At 41.5% G+C, this 25325-nt stretch overlaps 1 protein-coding gene across 14 annotated transcripts in view; it reads right to left on the reverse strand.

Moving 5' to 3' along the window:
- The window catches only part of MIPOL1 (mirror-image polydactyly 1), a 606483-nt gene that overhangs the window by 78407 nt on the left and 502751 nt on the right, over positions 1 to 25325 (reverse strand). For all 14 annotated transcript variants that reach the window (XM_073554200.1, XM_073554193.1, XM_073554192.1 and 11 more), the window contains one exon: positions 10598 to 10692. In XM_073554200.1, coding sequence (XP_073410301.1) covers positions 10598 to 10692 — 95 coding nt within the window. The remainder of the gene's footprint in view (positions 1 to 10597; positions 10693 to 25325) is intronic.

The raw sequence follows: 25325 nt of genomic DNA on the forward strand, positions 1-25325 counted from the left end.
CTAGAATTGCATTTGCCTTTGACTTTTTTGCTGCTGCATCACACTGTTGACTCATATTCAGTCTGTGATCTATTAGTATACCCAAGTCTTTTTCGCATGTGCTGTTGCTTAGCCCTATTCCTCCCATTCTGTATATGCTTTTTTTAATTTTTATTGCCCAGATGTAGTACTTTGCATTTTTCCCTGTTAAAAACCATTCTGTTAGTTGCTGCCCACTTCTCCAGTTTAATTATATCTTTTTGAATCCTCTCTCTTCTCTAGTATTAGCTATCCCTCCTAGCTTTGTGTCATCAGCAAATTTAATCAGTTTACCCTTAATTCCTTCATCTAAATCATTGATAAAGATGTTGAACAATACAGGGCCCAGGACAGAGCCCTGTGGTACCCCACTTGAGAAATTCTTCCAACTGGATGTGCAGCCATTTACTACCACTCTTTGGGTCCGATCACTAAGCCAGTTATGAATCCACCTAACAGTTGCCTTGTCCATTCCATACTTAGTCATTTTTTCAGTAAGGATTGTATGAGATACTTTGTCAAATGCTTTGCTGAAGTCAAGATATACTATATCTACAGCATTTCCTTGATCCACCCAATCAATGATTCCGTCATAGAAGGAAATTAAGTTAGTCTGACATGACATATTAGTTACAAACCCATGCTGACTCTGTTTAATCACTTCATACTTATCCAGGTACTTACATACATGTTGTTTAATAATTTGTTCAAAGATCTTTCCTGGTATAGAAGTCAGACTCACCGGCCTATAGTTGCCTGGGTCCACCTTCTTCCCCTTTTTGAAGATAGGAACAACATTTGCTCTTCTCCAGTCTTCTGGGACTTCTCCTGTTCTCCAAGAATTTTCAAAGATTATGGAGATGGGGTTCAAAAATGTCTTCTGCTATCTCCTTCAGTACTCTGGGGTGTAATTCATCTGGACCTGGAGACTTGAATTCATTTAGGTTCGCTAAGTGTTTCCTCACTATCTTTCTGTTTATAGATATCCTGGATTCTTCTATTCCCTTAATAGGACAGTGAAGAACAGTTGATGTTACATTTCCTTTCTGAGAGAAAACAGATGCAAAATAGGAATTTAAAAGTTCGGCCTTCTCAACATATTGTCTTACCATTTCATCATTTTCATCCTGTAAAAATCCTATATCATCTTTGACTTTTCTTTTACTTTTGACATATCCCCAAAATCCTTTATTATTGCTTTTGACATCTCTTGCAAGCCTCAATTCATTTTCAGCTTTAGATAATCTGATTTGTGCCCTGCAGGTTCTGCAGACAGCATTATATTCTTCTTTAGATATGCCTCCCTCTTTCCATTTTATAAACATTTTTTCTTCCTTTTTAGCATGTGCTTAAGTTCTGTGTTCATCCATCCTGGTTTCCTTAAATGCTTCCTATTCTTCCCTCTTTTCGGAATTGTTAACAATTGTGTTTTGAGAATTTCATTTTTCAAGATTTCCCATCCTTCCTGGACATTTTTGTCTTTAAGGATATCCAGCCATTGGATCCCTCCAATTCTCTTTCTGAATCTCGTAAAATCTGCCTTTCTGAAATCTAACCTTGACGTCTGAGTCTTCACAGGTCTTCCTCCTCTAGTTATCCAAAATTCTAAAATAGCATGGTCGCTACCTCCTAGGGTCCCAGCCACTTTTACCTCCTCAACCATTTCCTCCCTGTTTATAAGGATTAGATCCAAGATAGCAGTTCCCCTTGTTTTCTCCCCTACCTTTTGGAAGATAAAGTTGTCAGCAAGAGAGGATAAGAATTTCCTTGACCTGTTAGTTTTGCCTGAGAGAGATTCCCAACAAATGTCTGGATAGTTGAAATCTCCCATGACAACTATGTCATATTTTTTGGAGAACTTGGCCATTTGATGCATAAGGAGTTCATCCATATCTTCAGCTTGCACAGGCGGCCAGTAGTAAATGCCTACAATGGTGTCCTTTCCATTGTTCTGTCCTTGTATTCTTACCCAAACAGTTTCCACAGAACTCCCAGTCTCTGAAGCTTCAATCTCTGTGCAGATATACGCGTTTCTAACATACAATGCGACACCTCCTCCTCGTTTATCAAGTCTGTTTCTTGCAAATAAGTTGTATCCTTCTAGTCTTGTATTCCAATCATGTGTATTGTCCCACCAAGTTTCAGTGATTCCAATGACATCATATTTCTTTTCCTGTGTTAGTAATTCCAGTTCTCCTTGTTTGTTGCCCATGCTTTGTGCATTAGTATAGAAACATTTTAGTTTGTGATTGGTTTCTCTTTCTCCAATATTTTTATTAATTAGATTCTTTTGTCTTTGTTCTTCCTTTCCACTTCTAATAGCAGAGTTCTCAATAGCATTTGTCAGGTGTATGGCTTTTTCTGGTCTTTTTCTTCCCTTCCCATGTTGTTCTAGTTTAAAGCTCTCCTTACAAGTGTAGCAAGGCGACTTCCAAATACATGTTTTCCAGTCTTCGTAAGGTGCAAGTAAGAAGATGCATATAAAAACGCTGCGTAAACATGCGTTTGCATGTGTTTTTGCATGCATTTGGGGATGCGGATGATATACTGCGGACTCAACCACAAATGTAAGCCTAGCCTTAAAAACATCAAGTCATTTTGGCCCCCAAATTACATGTGGCTCACATACTAACCAGAGTGATACAGCTACGTTCTGCCTTATGAGTAAGTCTGTGGGGTACTGTTTCTCCTTATGGAGACAGACAAATTGATATAGGGAAGCATAAAGTCAGACAATGCTCCCTTGGAAAAGGTATTAAAATTTTGTCTCTTTAAAGAGGAGAAAAGCTGGCTCTCTAGTGACACCCATTGGAGGTGACTATCATATAAGTCAATGGTCAACTCCTTAATGAGACTTGAAACAGGATATTTAACCAATAAAGAGTATTTTCCAAAAGGTAAGACGTCCATTTACAGACAGCTTTTTTGAGCTTCTCGCCACGTTAGTGTACTAGGCCAGAACCCTAAGGGTATAGCCTACGATCAGGAATTGCTGCAGGTTTGACGCTACGTATTTATGCAGCGTCAAACCTGCAGCAGCCAGATGTAACAATATAGTGGATGGAATTTCTAGAAATCTCATGTCCACTATGCATGCATCTGCTCTTGCGGATCACCAGCGGACACTGACATGTGGCGTGTCTTTCAATACTGCAGCAAGTCAATTTCTCTTGCTATAAGGGCCCAAAAATCTGACCCCCCCCCGGATGGGGGGAGGGCAGGTCCAAATTTTGCACCAGGCGCATTGGACTCTAGTTACGACATTGTATGGGAGAGATGGCTGGCTGCAAATGAATGAGTATGAGGGGCTTTACTCACGTGACAACGCTTGTCAAAGGGTCAAATAATGACAAGGAGAGAAGAGCTACTGATGTAGTAATCTCTTCTTCCTTCTGGAAAAGAGCAAATTTGCATCCCTTATAAATTACAAGTGTTCACCAGCAATAAATAAAGGTAAATATGTAACTGCTGTCTATGAGGTTTCTGTCATGATGACTCTTATACAGACTAGTCTGCTACGCCACACTATATCTTCACAAATGCTCTTTCGGAATACATCAAGTCAATGGGGCTCTAAGGAAATGTCTGGCATATGGCACATACGTCAAACATAATGACATTTTTATGCCATATATTTTTCATCCAGATGAACTTTTAGACATTTTTCTTCCACCCTCATTGAAATTTATCTTTCAAGTCACTCATTGAATTCTCTAGGTCACTCTCAGCGATTATGGCCCCCTTTGCAACTAGCACTCGTCTCTAGCCACTCTTGTGAAATAAGAAGAGATATGTGTTCCCGGCAGACTTATTTCAGGTCATTTTCAGGGGAGAGGAAAGACTTAAAAGGAATGTGCGCCCTAGGTGGTTACTCATTAACTCAGCCCCTCTCTGATAGCTTATCAATGGCTCCACACTCAGAGCCGCAGCACCCGCCCTACAGCCAAGTCTTGGTAAATATTTAATGGCAGTAAAGGTGTTTTACCTGTTATCACACAGATATGCCAGAGAACTTTTTTTTTTTAAAGCAGCTTTATCTCTCCTACTAAAAAATCCCAACTGCAAACCCAACCGTCGAAGCTTTTCCCCTTTGGTTTCCATATCTAGTTGGGGACATATGACATGGTAGGGTATGTACGTCGAGCCTCAATCAATCCATATGTATCTTCTACACAGGGAGGAACATGTAAAGCAAACTCCAATTCAGAAATACTAAAAAATCAAAAATACAACGCAAAGCAACAAATAAGAAGAAAAAATTAAAAGTTGGTTGTGGCGGCAGTTGATTGGTACTCACACCAAATGGAGTGAGGACATAAGTAAAAGAGAGGAGTGCAGTGGATCCCAGGTACTGCCCTGACAAAGGATAATCCAGCGGTAAGTATAAAAAACATCCAATTTATTTTAACACTTTTTGGAGTAGAACCTACTTTTGGTTCTACTTTGAAACGGGTTGCAATAAATTGGATATTTTTTATACATTTCACCTGGATTATCCTTTGCCAGGACAGTGCCTGGGGTCCACCGCACTCCTCTATCCTTTAGTTATGTCCTCTCTCCCTTTGGTGTGAGTACAGTCGTCAGAGCAGCAGCCACAATTGGGTCATACATCACTCTTTATTTAGTTACCTTATTAGGTGAACGACAAACCATCCAGGTCACCCTCACCTATTGCCCACTGTGTTACACAGAGATCGTGTCTTGTTTTTTATCCTTTCATATGACATGGAGAGAACACTGTAATCAACAGGGATTTTCTTCCATTACACTAGATCGCATGGTCATAATTAACCTATTTAATTATCTGTAATTATTTAATTATTTAATAATGTGTTATTCCAAGACCATTGATAACTGTGGGTCTTTTCAAGTTTCAAGCCAACTAAGTTGACCGTACATGTCAAATAAGTGTTGGTTGGACATGTCGATTTCGGCTTGACTGGCTGATCTTCTAATGTGTATAAACGGCTACTGCAACTCCTGTGACTCTCCAGTAACTTCAGAAATTGGGGTGGATGGGAGAGAAGAATTGGGCAGTTGGGTTTCAAGATGCAATCCATTTGTTTTCAGGAGAGATAAGCTACTAGGTGTCTGCCAGTGCTTCACTCTCCTCTTCCCATCATATTTTGGGGAGGCTGGTCTAGAAAACAGCATTTAGCCAACAACTGTCTAATGTGTATGGATATCCATATCAGCTGAATTCGCCAATTTAGAGGGAGTTTATGCTAATCTAATTTGTATGACGGTCTCCTAACTTTCCTCCAAATTGACAGCTTAACAATATTGGAGGAGAACTGAGTAGTTGGACATCAACATGTGATCCTTTAAAATAAATAAATACTCCCTTTAAATAATAAATGAACACTTGACCAGTTTTTTTCTTTTATTGGAGGGGGAACCAGGTCAACAAGTACATGAATTTTGAGTTTATTGTTATTACCGGGACAATGACTACTGGTCTCCTGACATTCGACCACTAAATATTGACCACATAGATCGTGCCTCTAGGAACTTAAGACCAAATACTTCACTGATTGGCAGGTAGAAGATATCAGAGTTTACCACCAACTGCCAGGGACAGTGGTGCAGCTACATTTGTCCTTAGGAAATGGATAATGTAATGAACCAATGAAATCTGGAACATTCATGATAGACTTCAAGGTTTAGATGTTACACAGTGGCTTTCAGGTTAGCAGCTGTAAACCAACCACCATTAAAAACAAGGAGATAATATGCTTCATGTCTCTCTGGAAGCTCCACGGGGCTGTGCCTGCTACAAAACTGTTCATTTCATTGTGTTCCGGTTATGTTATAGCAGGTAGCAGGTGGAACTGTGACGCTTTCTCGACGTAGTGACATTCTGGCTGAAACCCGCTCTTACCAACTGATTACAAGCCTTCTCTTATCTCTATGCCTGGAAGTGAGCGAATTAACTCTTTACTTTTCGCCTGTGCAAATTGCACAATCCAAAGAATGTAATTTTACTGGAAGAGATGCACTTACAAAGTAAGGCGGTGTAAAGACCGGACAAGAAAAAACCCACACGGTATATCTGGGAGGAAAAAAAAAAGGACTGTATATACTTGTGCATAAGCCGACCCGAGTATAAGCCAACCCCCCTAATTTTGCCACAAAAAATGGGAAAACTTATTGACTCGAGTATAAGCTGAGGGTGGGAAATGCAACATGCTTCATACTAATATATGCCCCACATAATGCTGCACCATAACATGCTCCATATATGCCCCATATAATATTGCTGCTGCGATTTAAAAAAAAAAAATGACATACTCACCTCTCCTTATGGCATGGCTGACTCACCCTCCCCCCAGTGCTACTCACCCTCCTCGCGTCTGCATATCCGGCTCTGCTACATCTCAGTACCAGCGTCTGTATCTCCCTTCCTGTCTTCTTCCTGTGCGGTCACATGGTTCCGCTCATTAAAGTCATTAATATGCAGCTCCACCCCTATGAGAGTGGAGACACATCCATATTCATGACTTTGATGAGCGGTACCATGTGACCGCACAGGAAGAAGACAGGAAGGGATATACAGACGCCGGGACTGAGTTGTAGCAGAGCCGGATATGCAGAATCCAGGAGGGTGAGTATCATGTCTCCTGCTCCCCCTCCCTCGCTGGCTTTCAGGTGTATGACTCGTGTATAAGCCGAGAAGGTCTTTTTCAGCCAAAAAAAGGGGCTGAAAAACTCGGCTTATACACAAGTATATAAGGTAATCTTCATTGAACAATATTATATCAAAATATGACGTAAAACATTCTTCATTATAACATCTGAGGGCGCTCATTAAAAATACTGATCTGGTGTACATACTCAGGAACATGATACACAAAGAAAAGAGACTTTTAGGCCCCAATTCATCAAGGCTGGGGTTTTGCAGGGCAGTCTTGATAGAGAGCACAGCGGGGAAAGGTGTGTCTCTTAATGAACTTGGCACATCTTTCATCTGCCATGCACCATCGCAAGGACAGGTGTAAATTTTGGTCATAGATTATAGATGTAAATACTTATGTCCCACAAAAAAATTGAGAAAAGTATTCAAGGTGTGATACCTTTATTGGCTAAAATAAAGGTATCACACCTTCAATACTTTTCTCAATTTTCTGGGGGGACATAAGTATTTACATCTATTTTTCTGGCTAACACGGTACCACAATTTTATTTTGTATTGTACGGTCATAGATTATGCCACTTTTGTGATGTAAATTTTGATAGCTGAAAGGAGGCATGGTTGAACAAGATAAGTCTTGCCAACTTTTCAAAAAGTTGGTGGAGCTGGCCAAGACTGGCACAAAAAAACACCAAAAGTTGAACAAGTACTCCAAAATTTTGGCAAAAACGGTTTGATTAATTGGCCCCTAAGTTCTTGTACAAAGTCCAAAAATTGATCACTTTATTCCATCACCAAATTGGAAAGATTGAATCCAGGCTGGACATGGAAGTCAAAAGCCTAACGTCTAACTTATTGTGTGGAGGCATAGGTACAAAAGGTGGAGAGGTAGTATCGGATGAGGCCACATAGTCTGACACCTGAACTATAACTGACCTATGGTGGGAGCAGTTTTATGAATTGCCTCTATTGGCTTCAAATTAATCCTTTGAGCCTCATCTCTCAATCTGGACTAGTGGGCCCATATGCAAGTTTGTTTTGCTCTCCTACAAAAGATGGACAGTAAGGCCCTTAAGTAAGTTTACCCCTTTGAGTTCTTGCAGATATTGACTGTTCACACCACTGATGGGGAAAGTAGATGGGGGACAATACATGGGCTGGATGCACCCTGGTCACTGTCCCATATGGGAGATCAATGCAGAAAATGGACATCTGATGAGGATGAGGACATCTGATGAGGGTGAGGACATCTGATGAGGGTGAGGACATCTACAAGGACATCTGATTAGGATGAGGACATCTACAAGGGCATCCGATAAGGTTGAGCTGGATTACTTTCCTCCTGTCCCATATGGTAGCTGCAGGCTCTGGATTTTTCTTTTCTCTAACTTTGCTTTTTGTATGGATACATAAAAGCTGCTGTCCCATTACACAAAAACAATTGTATCAAATAATTACAATATACTATTAAACACTAAAGAAAGACTAACTATGTAGAGGAAGTGGAACTGCACCTGGTGATAGATCTAAATTCACCAACAGGATAAACCAGAATGTCAGGTTAGAGTTCTATAGAAAATGAGAAATATACTCATTCACAGTGTTATGAGTAATAAAAAAAAGACTATTGAGAAGTCCCTGCCCGATTCTTCACATAGGTGCAGCTAGCTGAACTCTCAACGACCCGTCTGCCACATGCAGTGGCTTCCAATTTTGGATGAATGCCCGTCCTCAGTGTTTTTAACATTATTCTTTTAGTTTACATTAAGGCCTGACTAGACATCACAGGCAGCACATCAGTAGCCACTTGCCCCCCACCTTCTCCAAATGATCACTGAAACATACAAACCCAACTCCCCTAAAAAGTTACACAGCTGTGTCAAATATAAAGAAAATAAAAATGCAATGATTTGGAAGTTTCTTACAGCCACATTCTATTGGGATTCCACTATTTTATCAATTTTTGGTTCCTTTTTTTTATTTTTTAATCCCGGTAACTATGAAGCCCGTAGTGTTCAAGGTGACCACAGCGGCCATTGACTGACTGCAGCAGTCACAGACTGAGAAAAGGCCAGGGCTTCTTACATTTGCTGTTTTTTCTGGGTTTTTTTTTTTTTTTTTCTTTAGAAATGGGACAATTTCTTTAATCCCTACACACCTACACACAAAATAAAATATTGACCCCCAATATATTTTCACATCATCCCAAAATACAGAATTTAGTGCTTCCAAGCTGTATGAATTCTACCATTTTACCAAAACCGATATGGATATTCCTTTTCTTTTTTTAACAAGGCTATGACACCCACCATAGGTAATCATCTGATGTGCTTGTGATGTGCTTGTCACATATTTCCAGAATCCGTCCATTCATCAACCCTCACTCTACTAAAATGCTTGTGCATGCCCTCATCATCTCCCGTCTCGACTACTGCAACATCCTTTTCTGTGGCCTCCCTGCTAACACCCTTGCACCTCTCCAGTCCATCCTTAACTTTGCTGCCCGACCAATTCATCTCTCTCCTTGCTACTCCTCCGCTTCTCCCCTCTGCAAATCTCTTCACTGGCTCCCACTCCCTCAGCGTATCCAATTCAAATTACTAATACTGACCTACAAGGCCATCTATAACCTGTCTCCTCCATATATTTCTGAATTAATCTCCCGATATCTTCCCTCACATAATCTTCGATGCTCCCAAGACCTCCTTCTCTCCTCCACACTTATTCGCTCCTCACCCAACCACCTCCAAGACTTCTCCCGAATAGCCCCCATCATCTGGAATTCCCTGCCCCAACACATCCGGCTATCAACCACACTCGGATCTTTCAGACGGAACCTGAAAACCAATCTCTTCAGGAAAGCCTACAGCCTGCAATGATCACCGCTGCCCCCTCACCACTACTGGAGCCACCGCCTCACCACCACTGGAGCTGCTGCAACCCCCCAACCTACTGTCTCCTTCGCCACCATCCTGTAGCATGTAAGCCCGAAAGGGCAGGGTCCTCTCTCCCCTCTATATCAGTCTGTGATTGTTAGTTTGTTTACTGTAAGTGATATCTGTAATTTGCATGTAACCCCTTCTCATGTACAGCACCATGGAATCAATGGCGCTATATAAAAAATATTAATAATAATAATGTGAAATGATGAAATTGTAAACCTCCTTTAAGTTCTTGTTCAGAACATCCCAAACCGTCTGTCACTGAATAATGCAAATCCTAAAAAACTGTAACCATTCTGTACAATTAGTAAAAGTATGACAGCTCCAGATCTGAACAAGCAAACAAAAATGCCAAGAATGCAATGACCTAGTCTTCTTCTAAGAGCAAGCAAATGTGAGAGTGCAATGATCGGGACATGGTGGGTGGACAGTTTATTATGACTGCCCTTTGTTTGCTATATGACACATGACGGATATGTGAGGAAGACAGGAACATTACATTCATCTGGTGCTGAAGAACCTGGAGACATCCCAAGTACACCTAACACAAAGGGCAGATATATCAAGGTGCAACCTGGGCAGCCGGACAGAGGCCCAAGAGGTAAGGCGCCCACTAATAACTCGAAGAAGGTGCAATTGTGCATACATATGAGCTATTGACTGCAAAGGACCTCTATATTGTTCTTGCACAGGGACCCTCTTCTGTCTGTGTGAGTCCTTACCGATCTATCACCATCATTTATAACCCAGAAAATGTCAATATCTCTGACTACGGTAAGCAGCCCATAAACATCACATAGCATTCATCTGAAAGGCATCGATTCCTCCAGACTCAATGGGGAGAGGGGAATAAACCTATACCTGACTCCTCTGGCAGTGGCTTAGCTTTAACAAAAATTTGTTATGTTCTCCTGACATCTGCCATCGGGTTTACGTCAGAATCATCTTGGCCCCGGCTATCCACTATACATTACATATAAGTGAATGGAGTCCGCTATATCCATACCTGTAATATATGTGTAGGGTCTGGATCTCTTCTTCCAGCTTTTTATAGTCCTCAATCAATCTGTCCCGATTATGTTGAAGAAAAGTCACCGGAGCCTGCAGATAAGAAGGAGACAGTAACGTCAGCAAGCTGCCTGAAGGCTGCGGCAGATATACTAGTATTGTCACCAGCTTTCACATTATAAACTGCATGCGTTCGTAAATGGATCTCTCAGACCTGATGAGGCTGATGTATTTACTTAAATCCATGTCAGAATGACTGTGTAAGCTGGATATTAAAATGAGCATTTAATGTTCAGCTAAAGAGTGGGAGAGCTGATGAGCTGACTGCTGCAGCTTGTACTGAGGAGTGTGAGATTTCAGCAACAGCAGGAAGGAGAGACACTAAGGAGCTGGCAATCAGGCTAGGAGGGCGGATATTGAGTATAAACTTTCAAAAATGATTAAACAGCAATGGAGTCTCAGTACATACAGCATCCTTATTAGGTCTAAGATATCTATTTAGCAATCAGCAATATGAGTTTTTCAAACTAAGTACACAAGCCTCATCCAGTCTAAAGCCACCCATAACACAAGCTATATAGGGGTTTATCTCTTGGCATCCCTGCCTACAAAGCAGTTCCTTAAAACTACTGATCGCTGAATATGAGTCCTATCAAACCAGTTACCAGTACTTAATTATCCTAAGGGGTCCCAAGTATGTCAGCTGAAAGATTCTTCATCTGATCGTTCAGCCGGCTGCTCTCTCTCCAGACTGGGATTGGAGAAGCAGGAAGCTCATCTGCATATTTCCGATGCATTCTGGGAAAAGGAGACGAGTCGTCTTAAGCTGATCGATCGCTGGGACTTGCCGAGTCTCGCTGTTTGAGGACATCGCAAAACCACTCATCATAGAGTGCATCAGCAATAGAAATATGGAAGAGAAGAAAATCCACATGGTCACCTGCAACACATGCTACATGTTTACGGATCTTCCGGCCCAAAAACTCAACTTTACCTGTCAGAATTGCAAACTTGTTGCCCTCTTAGACGAAAAGGTGCAGGGACTGGAAGAAAGAAAAGCAACATTGAAGGTAATTAAAGAACATGAGGACTTCTTGGATGAAGCAGAAGCAACCATTTAGGATACAGAAAGGGAGAAAAGCTTCAGAGCACATACAGAGGCTGAAAAGTGGAGCCATGTGACGAAAAGAAGCAAACGGATCAAGTGGTCATCACCACCCACACAGCTTAGCAACCAATATGAAGCCCTCATGCTGGAGAACGAAAATGGCACAGCTCAGGATGATACCATATCTACAAGAGAAGACACACTATCAACAAAAGAAGTTACTCTGTCAACAAAAGCGGAACAAATGACACTCAAAAACACTCACGAGCAACAAGCAGTGCGTCCTGTTATGAGCTCATTTTCTGCTCCTCCAGTTGAGAGTTCTCCTTCCGTTCTCCCTCTGGTGGTGACAGAAGGTAGTGAGGTTGGTTTAAGTGGTAGTGATCTGCCACCTGATGAGAAGGATAACGATAGGATCTCTTGAGTATCAGACTGGATATAAGACAGCCGACGCCCTATCCTGCTGCTGGTGATTCAGTCTGCTTCTCAGGTCTTGGACTTCAGCTCTCTTCCAGTCTTCTTAAGGTAAGTTTGTTTTTTGCTAATGTTCACACTTGCGCTTGTTGGGCAATTCAGTTTCTTGTGTGGTCAGCTTGCCCCTGCTGGGGCTATGCTGAACTTCCACTACTATTTATCTGTATTTGCCAATTTGCCTTTTTGTCCCTTATTAGATTTGCCTCTTTTTGGTCTGTTTCAGAATATTTCAGAGTGCTGATATAGTGGGAGAAGTCTAGTGACTTCAGGGTTAATTTTGCTATCAGACGTGTTGGACATTATTTTTCTAGTAGGGGTTTTTGGCAGATTGCAGACAGTGGCTTTCCTTTCCTTTCCTTTCTAGTTAGTCGGGCCCCATCGTTTGCTCAGCCAATTTTCCTGCCTGTGTGTGTTTTCATCTTGCTTCACCGTCAATACATGTGTGGGGGCTGTCTTTTCCTTTGGGGTCTGCTCTGGGGCAGTTAGTTTTCCCTTTTCTTGCTTTAGGTTTATGTAGTCCTCCGGCGGTGACGAGGCGTCTAGGAACAACGTAGGAACGCTCCACTGCTACTGTTAGTTGTGTGGTTAAGATCAGGGATCTGCAATCTGCATAGTGACCAACCTCTCTGGTTTTCTGAGACTTTGCTTTTTGTTGTTCCTCCTCGGTGACCCATTCATAACAGCGTCCAGAAAGAAAAGAAGAGTGGTAGTTATGGGCGACTCACTACTAAGAGGCACGGAGGCAACTATCTGCAGGCCAGACATAACCACACGAGAAGTATGCTGCGTCCCAGGAGCAAAAATCAAGGATGTGGCCAACAGGATACCAACTATCCTCAAATCCAAGGACGACTACTCTTTCCCACTGATACATGTAGGCACAAACGACATGGCAAGAAATGACCTACCAACTATCTGCGAAGACTTTGAAATTCTGGGGAAGAAAATAAAGGAACGGAACATACAGGTTGCTTTCTCATCAATCCTCCCAGTCGATGGTCATGGCATCAGAAGATGGAATGGATACTAGAGGTGAACAACTGGCTACAACGGTGGTGCAGGCAGCAAGGATTTGGAGTCTTGGACGATGGCGTGAATTACCTCTACGATGGACTTCTCGCAAGAGATGGGATACACCTCACAAAACCTGGGAAACACACATTCGCCAGAAGGCTTGCCACACTCATCAGGAGGGCTTTAAACTAGAGGAAGAGGGGATGGGAAGAAAAACAGCAGACAAGAACATGCAGCAGAAGGACAAACTAATCAAGGATACTAGATGTGGCAAAGAGGACCCAAGACAGGGTACTCAGAAGGAAGCTAAGAAAAATGAAGCAAAACTTCTTTCCTGCATGCTGACCAACGCAAGAAGCCTGACCAATAAGATTGAAGATCTGGAGTTGGTAATGTATGAGGAAAAATACGACATATTAGGAATAACTGAGACATGGTTAGACGACAGATATGACTGGGCGGCTAACTTGCAAAGATATGATTTGTTTAGGAGGGATCGTAAAAAAAGGAAAGGGGGTGGAGTCTGTCTATATATAAAGTCCACTTTAAAGCCCACACTAAGAGAAGATATACAAGAGGGAAATGAAGAGGTGGAGTCTCTATGGTTGGAGATACAAGGAGGAAAAAGTAATAAAATCCTCATAGAGGTTTGTTATAAGCCACCAAATATAACAGAAACCACTGAGAATGTATTATTGAAACATATAGACAAAGCAGCAAATCACAATGAGGTGAATATTATGGGGGACTTCAACTACCCTGACATAGACTGGGAAACTGACACCTGCTTATCTCAGAAAGGAAACCAATTTCTGTCAGTGACCAAGGATAATTATCTGTCACAACTTGTGCAGGGCCCAACTAGAGGGACAGCCCTTCTGGACTTAATTTTAAGCAACAGGCCAGATAGAATAACAGAAGTACGAGTCGATGGGCACCTAGGGAACAGAGACCACAATATAATAAAATTCCACTTGTCCTTCAGTAAGGTGCCCTGGAAGGGGGTTACAAAAACGCTGAATTTCAGGAAAGCAAAGTTTGATCAGCTTAGAGAGGACCTTCGCCGAATTGATTGGGACAATGTCCTCAAAAATAGGAGCACAGAAAATAAATGGGAAATATTTAAATCAGTTTTATAGACCCACTGCGAGCTAGCCATACCGTACAGAAATAAAAGGGCTAGGAACAGGAGAACACCAATGTGGCTAAATAAGGATGTAAAAAGGGCAATAAATAACAAGATCAAGGCATTTAAGAAGCTAAAATAAGAAGGCAATGAAGAAACATTAAAAAGTTATAGAGAAAAAAATAAAATGTGTAAAAAACAAATACATTTAGCAAAAGTGGAAACTGAGAGACTCATTGCTAAGGAAAGTAAAACAAACCCCAAACTATTCTTTAGTTATATAAACAGTAAAATGATTAAAATTGATGGTGTCGGCCCTTTAAAGAACAATGAGGGTGAAATCATAGAGAGCGATGTGGGAAAAGCAAATGTTTTAAATACTTTTTTCTCAACAGTGTTCACACAGGAAAAGGATTTGCCAGGGGAAATGCAGAGTGATAATGTTAACTCCCCATTAAGTATTACCTGCCTAACCCAGGAAGAAGTGCAGAACCGCCTTAGTAAGATTAAAATTGACAAATCACCAGGCCCTGATGGCATTCACCCTCGGGTATTAAGGGAGTTAAGTAATGTGATAGACAGGCCTCTATTCCTTATATTTAAAGACTCTATAGAAACAGGGTCTGTTTCTTTTGATTGGTGGCAAGCAAATGTGGTACCAATATTCAAAAAGGGGTGTAAAAGGGAACCTGGAAACTATAGGCCGGTAAGCTTAACATCTGTTGTGGGTAAAATTATTGAAGGGTTTCTAAGGGATACCATTATGGAATATCTCAATGTTAATAAATGTTTAACTCCATATCAACATGGATTTATGAAGGATCGCTCCTGTCAAACTAACCTGATCAGCTTCTATGAGGATTTAAGCTCTCAAATGGACCAAGGAGAATCATTGGATGTCATTTATCTCGACTTCTCTAAAGCATTTGACACTGTCCCACATAAAAGATTGGTAAGATGAGAAAGCTTGGGCTAGGGGAAAATGTGTGTAGATGGGTAGGTAGCTGGCTTAGTGATAGAAAGCAAAGAGTGGTTATTAACCCCTTCACTACCAAGGGTGGTTTGCACGTTAACTCCCGGGCCAATTTTTACAATTCTGACCACTGTCCCTTTATGAGGTAATAACCCTGAAATGCTTCCATGGATCCCGGTGATTCTGACATTGTTTTCTCGTGACATATTGTACTTCATGTTAGTGGTAAAATTTCATTCAAATAACTTGCGTTTATTTGTGAAAAAAGCGGAAATTTGGCAAAAAATTTTAAAATTTGAATTTGTATGCCCTTAAATCACAGAGATACGGCACACAAAAAACTTGATAAGTAACATTTCCCACATGTTTACTTTACATCAGCACAATTTTGGAACCAAAATTTTTTTTGTTAGGAAGTTATAAGGGTTAAAAATTGACCAGCGATTTCTCATTTTTGCAACACCATTTTATTTTTACAGACCACATCACATTTGAAGCCACTTTGCGGGGTCTATATGATAGAAAATACCCAAAAGTGACACCATTCTAAAAACTGCACCCCTTAAGGTGCTCAAAACCACATACAAGAAGTTTATTAACCCTTTAGGTGCGTCACAGGAATTTTTTGAATATTTAAAAAAAAATGAACATTTAACTTTTTTTCACAAAAAAAATACTTCAGGTTCAATTTTTTTTATTTTACCAAGGGTAACAGGAGAAATTGGACTGCAAAAGTTATTGTGCAATTTGTCTTGAGTATGCTGATACCCGATATGTGGGGGGGGAATCACTGTTTCGGCGCATGGCAGAGCTCAGAAGGGAAGGAGCGCCGTTTGACTTTTTCAATGCAAAAGTGGCTGGAATTCAGATCGGACGCCATGTTGCGTTTGGAGAGCCCCTGATGTGCCTAAACAGTGGAAACCCCCCACAAGTGACCCCATTTTGGAAACTAGACCCCCCAAGGAACTTATCTAGATATGTGGTGAGAACTTTGAACCCACAAGGGCTTCACAGAAGTTTATAACGTACAGCGGTACAATTAAAAAATCATATTTTTTCCACAAAAATGATCTTTTCACCCCCAATTTTCATTTTACCAAGGGTAACAGGACCCTAAAAGTTATTGTGCAATTTGTCCTGAGTACGCTGATATCCCACATGTTGGGGTAAACCACTATTTGGGCGCAAGGCAGAGCTCGGAAGGGAAGGAGCGCCATTTGACGCTTTTGGCTGGAATTGAGATCGGACACCATGTCGCGATTGGAAAACCCCTGATGTACCAAAACAGAGGAAACCCCCCACAAATGACACCATTTTGGAAACTAGACCCCCCAAGGAACTTATCTAGATGTGTGGTGAGCACTTTGAACCCCCAAGGGCTTCACAGAAGTTTATAATGCCCGGGCATGAAAATAAAAAAATCGTATTTTTTCCACAAACATGATCAATTAGTCCCCAATTTTTTTATTTTCCCAAGGGTACCAGGAGAAATTGGACCCCAAAAGTTGTTGTCCAATTTGTCCTGAGTACACTGATACCTCATATGTGGGAGAAAACTACTGTATGGGCACACGTCGGGGCTCGGAAGGGAAGTAGTGACGTCTTGGAATGCAGACTTTCATGGAATGGTCTGCGGGTGTCATGTTGCTTTTGGAGAGCCCCTGATGTACCTAAACAGTGGAAACCCCCCACAAGTGACCCCATTTTGGAAACTAGATCCCCTAAGGAACTTATTTAGATGTGTGGTGAGCACTTTGAACCCCCAAGGGCTTCACAGAAGTTTATAATGCCCGGGCATGAAAATAAAAAAATCGTATTTTTTCCACAAACATGATCAATTAGTCCCCAATTTTTTTATTTTCCCAAGGGTACCAGGAGAAACTGGACCCCAAAAGTTGTTGTCCAATTTGTCCTGAGTATGCTGATACCCCATATGTGGGAGAAAACTACTGTATGGGCACACGTCGGGGCTCGGAAGGGAAGTAGTGACGTTTTGGAATGCAGACTTTGATGGAATGGTCTGCGGGTGTCGTGTGCGTTTGGAGAGCCCCTGATGTACCTAAACTATTGAAACTCCCCACAAGTGACCCCATTTTGGAAACTAGACCCCCCCATGGAACTTATCTAGATGTGTGGTGAGCACTTTGAACCCCCAAGTGCTTCACAGAAGTTTATAACGCCCGGGCGTGAAAATAAAAAAATCATTTTTTGCCACAAAAATGATATTTTTGCCCCCAATTTTTTATTTTCCTAAGGGTAACAGGAGAAATTGGACCCCAAAAGTTGTTTTGCAATTTGTCCTGAGTAGGCTGATACCCCATATGTGGGGGTAAAGCACTGTTTGGGCGCATGGCAGAGTTTGGAAGGAGCACCATTTGACTTTTTCAACGCAGAATTGGCCGGAATTGAGATCAGACGCCATGTTGCATTTGGAGAGCACCTGATGTGCCCAAACAGTGGAAACCCCTAATTCTAACTCCAACCCTAACCCCAACACACCACTAACCCTAATCTTAGCCCTAATCCTAGCCCTAACCCTAGCCCTAATGGGAAAATGGAAATACATTTTCTTTTAATTTTATTATTTTTCCCTAACTAAGGGGGTGATAACGGGGGGGTTTGATTTACTATTTACGGCGGTTTTTATGTTTGACAGCTGTCACACGCTAAAAGACACTTTTTATTGTAAAAATAGTTTTTGCATCACCACATATTGAGAGCTATAATTTTTCCATATTTTGAACCACCGAGTCATGTGAGGTCTTATTTTTTGCGGGACGAGTTGACGTTTTTATTGGTACCATTTTCGGGCACGTGACATTTTTTGATCGCTTTTTATTTTGCTTTTTGGGACGCAGAATTTACAAAAACCAACGTTTCATGAATTTCTTTTGGGTGGTGCTTTTACGCCGTTCCGGGTGCGGTAAAATTTATAAGGCGGTTTTATTCTTCGGGTCAGTACGGTTACAGCGATACCTCATTTAGGTTGTTTTTTATGTTTTGGCACTTTAATGCTATGAAAACTATTTTATATAAAAAATAATTATTTTTGCATCACTTTATTCTGTGAGCTATAACTTTTTTATTTTTTCGCTGATGATGCTGTGTGGCAGCTCGTTTTTTGCGGGACAAGATGACGTTTTCAGCGGTACCATGGATATTTATATGCGTCCTTTTGATAGCGCGTTATTGCACTTTTTGTTCGGCGGTATGATAATAAATCATTATTTTTTGCTTCGTTTTTTATTTTTTTTTAAGGGGTTCGCTTAAGGGGTTAACTATTGGGACAGTTTTATAGGGCGGGTCGTTACGGACGCGGCGATACCAAATATGTGTACTTTTATTGTTTTTTTTTTTATTTCCAAAAAATGAATTTATTGGGGAATATTTTTTTTTTTTTTAATTCATTTAGCGATTTTTTTAAAATTATTTTTACACTTTTTTTTTTTTTTTACTTTATTACAATGTCCCAGGGGGGACATCACTGTCCTGTGACAGATCGCTGATTGTGTCACATCACAGATCACTGTGATTCACAGATCACAGATCACTGTGATCAGCGATCTGTCACAGGCAGTCCAGAAGGCTTCCTCATGTCTGCGCTTTGCAGCCACTGAGGAAGCCAGCTTCCTGCAGGCCCCCGGAGGTCCCCGCCACCATATTGGATCCGGGGACCTGCAGGAAAGGAGCCCCCCGCAGCAGCGCTGCACATTGCGCTGCCGTGGGGGGCTCAGGGAAGCACGGAGGGAGCCCCCTCCCTGCCGATGCTTCCCTTTAACCCCCAGTACACCGCGATCGTGTTTGATCGCGGTGTGCAAGGGGTTAACGTGTCGGGGGCGGTCCGTGACCGCCCCTGACACATTGTGCCGGGTGTCAGCTGTGATAATCAGCTGACACCCGGCCACGATCAGCGGCGCTCACCACGTGGGCGCCGCTGATCGCTGTGACGTAATATTCCGTCCATGGAAATTTGGTCCAGGGTCACATGGACGGAATATTACGTCCATTGTAGGTAAGGGGTTAATGGTGCATACTCAGATTGGGCCAGGGTTACTAGTGGGGTACCACAGGGTTCTGTATTGGACCCCCTACTATTTAATATATTTATTAATGATCTAGTGGATGGCTTACACAGTAAAATATCAGTATTTACAGATGATTCAAAACTATGTAAGGTAGTTAACACAAAGGAGGACAGTTTGCAACTACAGACAGATTTGAGTAAATTGGAGAATTGGGCTGAAAAATGGCAAATGAGGTTTAACACAGATAAGTGTAAGGTTATGCACATGGGAAGGAGAAACAGATGCTATAATTACTTACTAAATGGGAAACTGCTGGGGAAATCAGACATGGAAAAAGACTTAGGCATCTTAGTCAATAAGAAGCTAAATTAGAGTGCCCAGTGTCAGGCAGCTGCCACCAAAGCAAATAGGGTCATGGGATGCATTAGAAGAGGTCTGGGGACACGAGATGAAAACATAATTCTCCCTCTGTACAAATCACTCGTCAGACCACACTTGGAGTATTGTGTGCAATTTTGGACGCCGCTGCTCAAGAAAGACATTACTGAGCTTGAAAGGGTTCAAAGGCGGACTACTAAAAGGATAAATGGAGTTGGTTCACTACAATACCCAGAAAGGTTATCAAAATTAGGTCTATTTACTCTAGAAAAGAGAAGACTTAGGGGAGACTTAATATAGATGTACAAGTATATCAGAGGGCAATACAGAGATCTCTCCAATGAACGGTTTGTACCAAGGACTGTGACAAGAACAAGAGGGCACTCTTCATTTGGAGGAAAGACAATTTCTGCACCAGCATAGAAGAGGGTTCTTCACGGTAAGAGCAATGAGGCTCTGGAATTCTCTTCCTGAGGAAGTGGTGATGGCCAACTCACTGAATGAATTTAAGAAAGGAATGGATGCTTTTCTTGTGAGTAACAGTATGGAAGGTTACGAATAACATAATATTATAGGTAGATGGTTGACCCAGCTTAGGGGAAGGAATTTTTTTCCCTATGGAGAAAATTGGCTTCTACTCAGTGGGTTTTTGCCTTCCCCAGGATCAACAATGCAGAACAGCTGCACTAAAAATAGACTGAACTAGATGGACATAAGGTCTTCCTTCAGCCTTCAAAACTATGTTACTATGTTACTCCTCAATATGCAGGAGAGCTCTGTGTTTGGTAGCATCTCTCTCATTAAGATCACACTGTGCCAGACTTCTTTTGGGTGAGGGCTTACCTCTTAAACAAGCACTGCCAACAAAGTTTTCATACACTTAATTTATTGCAGTCATGATTTTTATGTATCCCTGTGTACTTATAATTGCTCTTTTTACCCAGCTAATGCTTCTCTTTGCTCTACTAGAAACAGGGACTCTCTTTTTTCTGCATGAGTCATCCCCCTCTTCCCCTGCTGACCCAGATGCTCTGCTTCTCCCTCTGCCAAGGACTTTGGCAGTGATGACTCATGCAGGGAAAAGAAACTTCTTGTATCTACATAGGGTTTAAAATGATTCAGCAAGCCTGGTTGTAATTATATGATGTCAAAGACCTAATGGAAAAGAGAAGAATTTACTGGGTTGAAAACAAAATGAGTATAAAAGATACAAATAAAAAAAAAAGCATAAAAGTAATATCAACTGTGCTCCCAAGCAACATGTTTCAGACCTGCATGGTCCTTTGTCAAGTCTCAAGAGGCTTGACAAACGACCATGCAGGTCTGAAACTTGTTGCCTGGGAGAGCAGCGGATATTTCTTTTATGCTTTTTTAAAATTTTTGTGCCGCTGTGGTCAAACACTTTTTGTGTCTATTCAACTACTGGATCAATAAAACGTTTATTTTATAAGAAAATGTGAGTGTCTGATATAGTATAGACTGTTGTGATTACTGGAGAATCTTGCCATGCACCTGGACAGGTTTATGATTGCTCCTTTTTCCAATTTTCTATTTCCATAAGTAAACACTTCTAGGTGCTAACAACAAAATGTTTTATACCCCTAACCAGTTCATTTTGTTTATTTCTATTGTTCAGCTAATTGTAAATTACGTAAAGAATAGCACCGTAACCACTGCACCCAGCACACAGACCCTTATATGCTATTATCATATCCAAAGTTTAATTGCTCCACTGCATCAGATACAAAAAAGGATGGTCATTTGCAAATAATCTTGTTAGAAATATCCTTCTGTGTTGTGTCTATAGCTCCTATGCAGGCTTATGTTTCTCCATGGTTACATACTTAAAGGAGAAAAGTGTCAATATAACCTATGTTTTAACCATTTAATCATCTGTTCTTTCTAAGATTACTGGTCCAGTGGGCGGTCCCATCAGTGGTCCAGAAGACGGTCCTATCAGTGATTGACCACTTTCTTTGTATAAGTGTGCATACAGAGGCAGCTATCAGTCACTGACAGCACCAAAAATCCCCCCAAAAAACAGGGGTTTAGATAATGAAAACATAGATTATGGTGAAACTTTTCTCACAAAAATATATATCAATCTGCTCAGCTCCTCATGCTCTATAACATGGTGCTGGCAGCTTAGGCCGGGTTCACATAGCGTTAACCAGCCCTATCAACACATAGCATTGACGGGCTGCGTTAACGCTATAGCATAAAGCGATATGTGTTATGCTATACTGCTGCAGCCCGCGTCCGAGGCTCCGTCAGTGCTTAACGGCACATCATGAACGTGTGCCGATTTACGGCATACGTCGCGATGCGCTAGTTAATGGGAAGCTATGGCAGCGTTAACAGACTGCGTTACACCGCGTTATACCGCGGTGTAACGCAGTCCGTTAAACGGACTGTCATAGCGCAGTATGAACCCAGCCTTAGATAGAATTTTCATGGTGACAGGTCCTCTTTAAGCCCTCCACAAACATTAGACCAATGTAGCACCATCCCATGAAAGGTACAGTGCCTTGCGAAAGTATTCGGCCCCCTGGAACTTTTTAACCTTTTCCCACATATCATGCTTCTACATAAAGATAACAAATGTAAATTTTTGGTGAAGAATAAACAACAAGTGGAGCACAATTGTGAAATTGAACAAAATGTATTGGTTTTTAAAATTTTTGTGGAAATTCAAAAATTGAAAAGTGGGACGTGCAATATTTTTCAGGCCCTTTACTTTGTTGTGCCACCTTTTGCTGTGACTACAGCTGCAAGTCGCTTGGTGTATGTCTCTATCAGTTTTATACATTGAGAGACTGAAATTCTTGCCCATTCTTCCTTGGCAAACAGCTCGAGCTCAGTGAGGTTTGATGGAGATCTTTGTGAACAGCAGTTTTCAGCTCTTTCCACAGATTCTCGATTGGATAAAGGTCTGGACTTTGACTTGGCTATTCTGACACCTGGATACATTTATTTGTGAACCATTCCATTGTAGATTTTGCTTTATGTTTGGGATCATTGTCTTGTTGGAAGACAAATCTCCGTCCCAGTCTCAGGTTTTTTGCAGACTCCAACAGGTTTTCTTCAAGAATGGTCCTGTATTTGGCTCCATTCATCTTCCCATCAATTTTAACAATCTTCCCTGTCCCTGCTGAAGAAAAGCAGGCCAAAAAATGATGCTGCTACCACCATGTTTGACAGTGGGGATGGTGTGTTCAGGGTGATGAGCTGTGTTGCCTTTACGCCAAACATATCGCTTGGCATTGTTGCCAAAAAGTTTTATTTTGGTTTCATCTGACCAGAGCACCTTCTTCCACATGTTTGGTGTGTCTCCCAGGTGGCTTGTTGCAAACTTTAAACAACACATTTATGGATATCTTTGAGAAATGGCTTTCTTCTTGCCACTCTTCCATAAAGGCCAGATTTGTGCAGTGTATGACGGATTGTTGTCCTACGGACATACTGTCCCACCTCAGCTGTAGATCTCTGCAGTTTATCCAGAGTGATCATGGGCCTCTTGGCTGCATCTCTGATCAGTCTTCTTCTGGTTTGAGATGAAAGTTTAGAGGGACGTCCGGGTCTTGGTAGATTTGCAGTGGTATGATACTCCTTCCATTTCAATGTGATCGCTTGCACAGTGCTCCTTGGGATGGTTAAAGTTTTGGAAATCATTTTGTATACAAATCCGGCTTTAAACTTCTCCACAGCAGTATCATGGACCTGCCTGTTGTGTTCCTTGGTCTTCATGATGCTCTCTGTGCTTCAAACAGAACCATGAGACGATCACAGAGCAGGTGCATTTATACAGAGACATGATTACACACAGGGGGATTATATTTATCATCATTAGTCATTTAGGACAACACTGGATCATTCAGAGATCCACAATGAACTTCTGGAGTGAGTTTGCTGCACTGAAAGTAAAGGGGCAGAATAATATTGCATGCCCCACTTGTCAGTTTTTGAATTTCCACACAAATTTATAATAACCAATAAATTTCATTGAACTTCACAATTATGTCCCACTTGTTGTTGATTCTTCACCAAAAACTAGCTTTTGGTATTTTTATGTTTGAAGCATGATATGTGGGAAAAGGTTGAAAAGTTCCAGGGGGCCGAATACTTCGCAAGGCACTGTAATCTGAATCTTATTTTTTGCATCAGCCAGAATATACCAGGGCATCATTGGCAACCTGTTTCTGTCCTGAATTACAGGTTAGTGGGGGCCTAAAGCCTCAATGAGAGGAGGTGAATTACATAGGGGATCAAAGGACACTATAGAGAGCCCCTGCACCACATGCTGCATCGGATCACTTTTGCATTGTGTGTTTTGAGCTGCATTTTTTTTCTTAAAACATTGATTTAATTCCTTGTTATTCCTTCTGGTATTGTATAAATTGAGCATTATGTTCTCTTGTCAATAGTGTATGTCCCTACACAGTCAATGTTCAATAATTAAAGGGGTTCGTCCCTTAAAGCACTTGCCTTCCCAGGGGACAGCACTGTGTCTCTTCCGCTGGCCCACAGTGCTGCAGACAATCACTGGGCTAAACGGCATGACCCGCACCTCTGGTGATTGCTTCAGTCAACAGCGCTGCAGCCAATCACCAGAGCAGTGGTGTAGATGTAGCACTGCATACAGAGAGAGTAAGCATAAGCTGTTTCTATGATTTTTAACGCAAGCATTTTGATGCAAAATGATGAAAAAGGGAAAGCAGGCAGTATACCGCTGCCAAATATTCAGGGCACAGCTACAGAATATGCCATAAACGTCTGGAAGATGCAAGTCTCATCTCTTGGACCGCACCTGTCTCAGGAATAAAGCTCTCTCTTGCTCCGTTGTGAGTGAAGTGGTTGCACTGACGCGGTTTTCTCCATGCATAGGAGTTCCGAAAAAAGCAAAGTAATATTGTTACAAATATTTTGAAGTATGCGTTTTAGTTGTAAGCAATGGGACAAAAGTGCAAAATGAAGAATTCAGTAAATCAAAGTCTTAAAAACTGCAAGTTCTAGAGTCTGAATCACACTGTGACCTACTGCCTGTGTAAACCGAGCAGAAAGCAAAGAGAAAATGTGTCTTCTGATATTTTTATACTCTGACATTCTGTATAGGACTCGCACACTTGCCGCTTGCACCGGATTTCTCTGCCAAGTTAGCAGACTGTTTGAAAGAAAGAAAATCACATCCTGTTAAGCCCAAACAGCAAACACTCTCCATATGTCAAAATGAAGATCTCCAACTGGGACAAAAGCCAAGCGAGTCCCCCTCCTCCCCAACCTTTATGGTTTATAGTGCAGTCTACTAGTAGGATGTCTTACGCCGCCATCCCAGACACCTGCTGGCTCATAGCTCCCTGCCAATAAAATAATAAAATGCATACACCTAACAGAACTGTGGAATGATGCAACTGCTGTTAAGAGGGAAGGGTTGGGTTACCTGCGAAACTTACAAAGCGGGGAAGGTACTGTGTTTATGATTCTCTGCCAACTGAAACGGTACTAAAGCAAAGGGTAATTATCAGGATTTGGCTTAGTGAAGGTTTACTCGTTAAAGGTCTTGGAAATATTCGTACAACTCCCTAGACCCGGAATACACTTAAAGAGAATTTTTCACTAGAAACAAACACT

The sequence above is a fragment of the Dendrobates tinctorius genome, unplaced genomic scaffold, assembly GCF_039654945.1.
Source record: "Dendrobates tinctorius isolate UK_male_01 unplaced genomic scaffold, ASM3965494v1 ptg000208l, whole genome shotgun sequence".
Classification (NCBI taxonomy): Eukaryota; Metazoa; Chordata; class Amphibia; order Anura; family Dendrobatidae; genus Dendrobates; species Dendrobates tinctorius.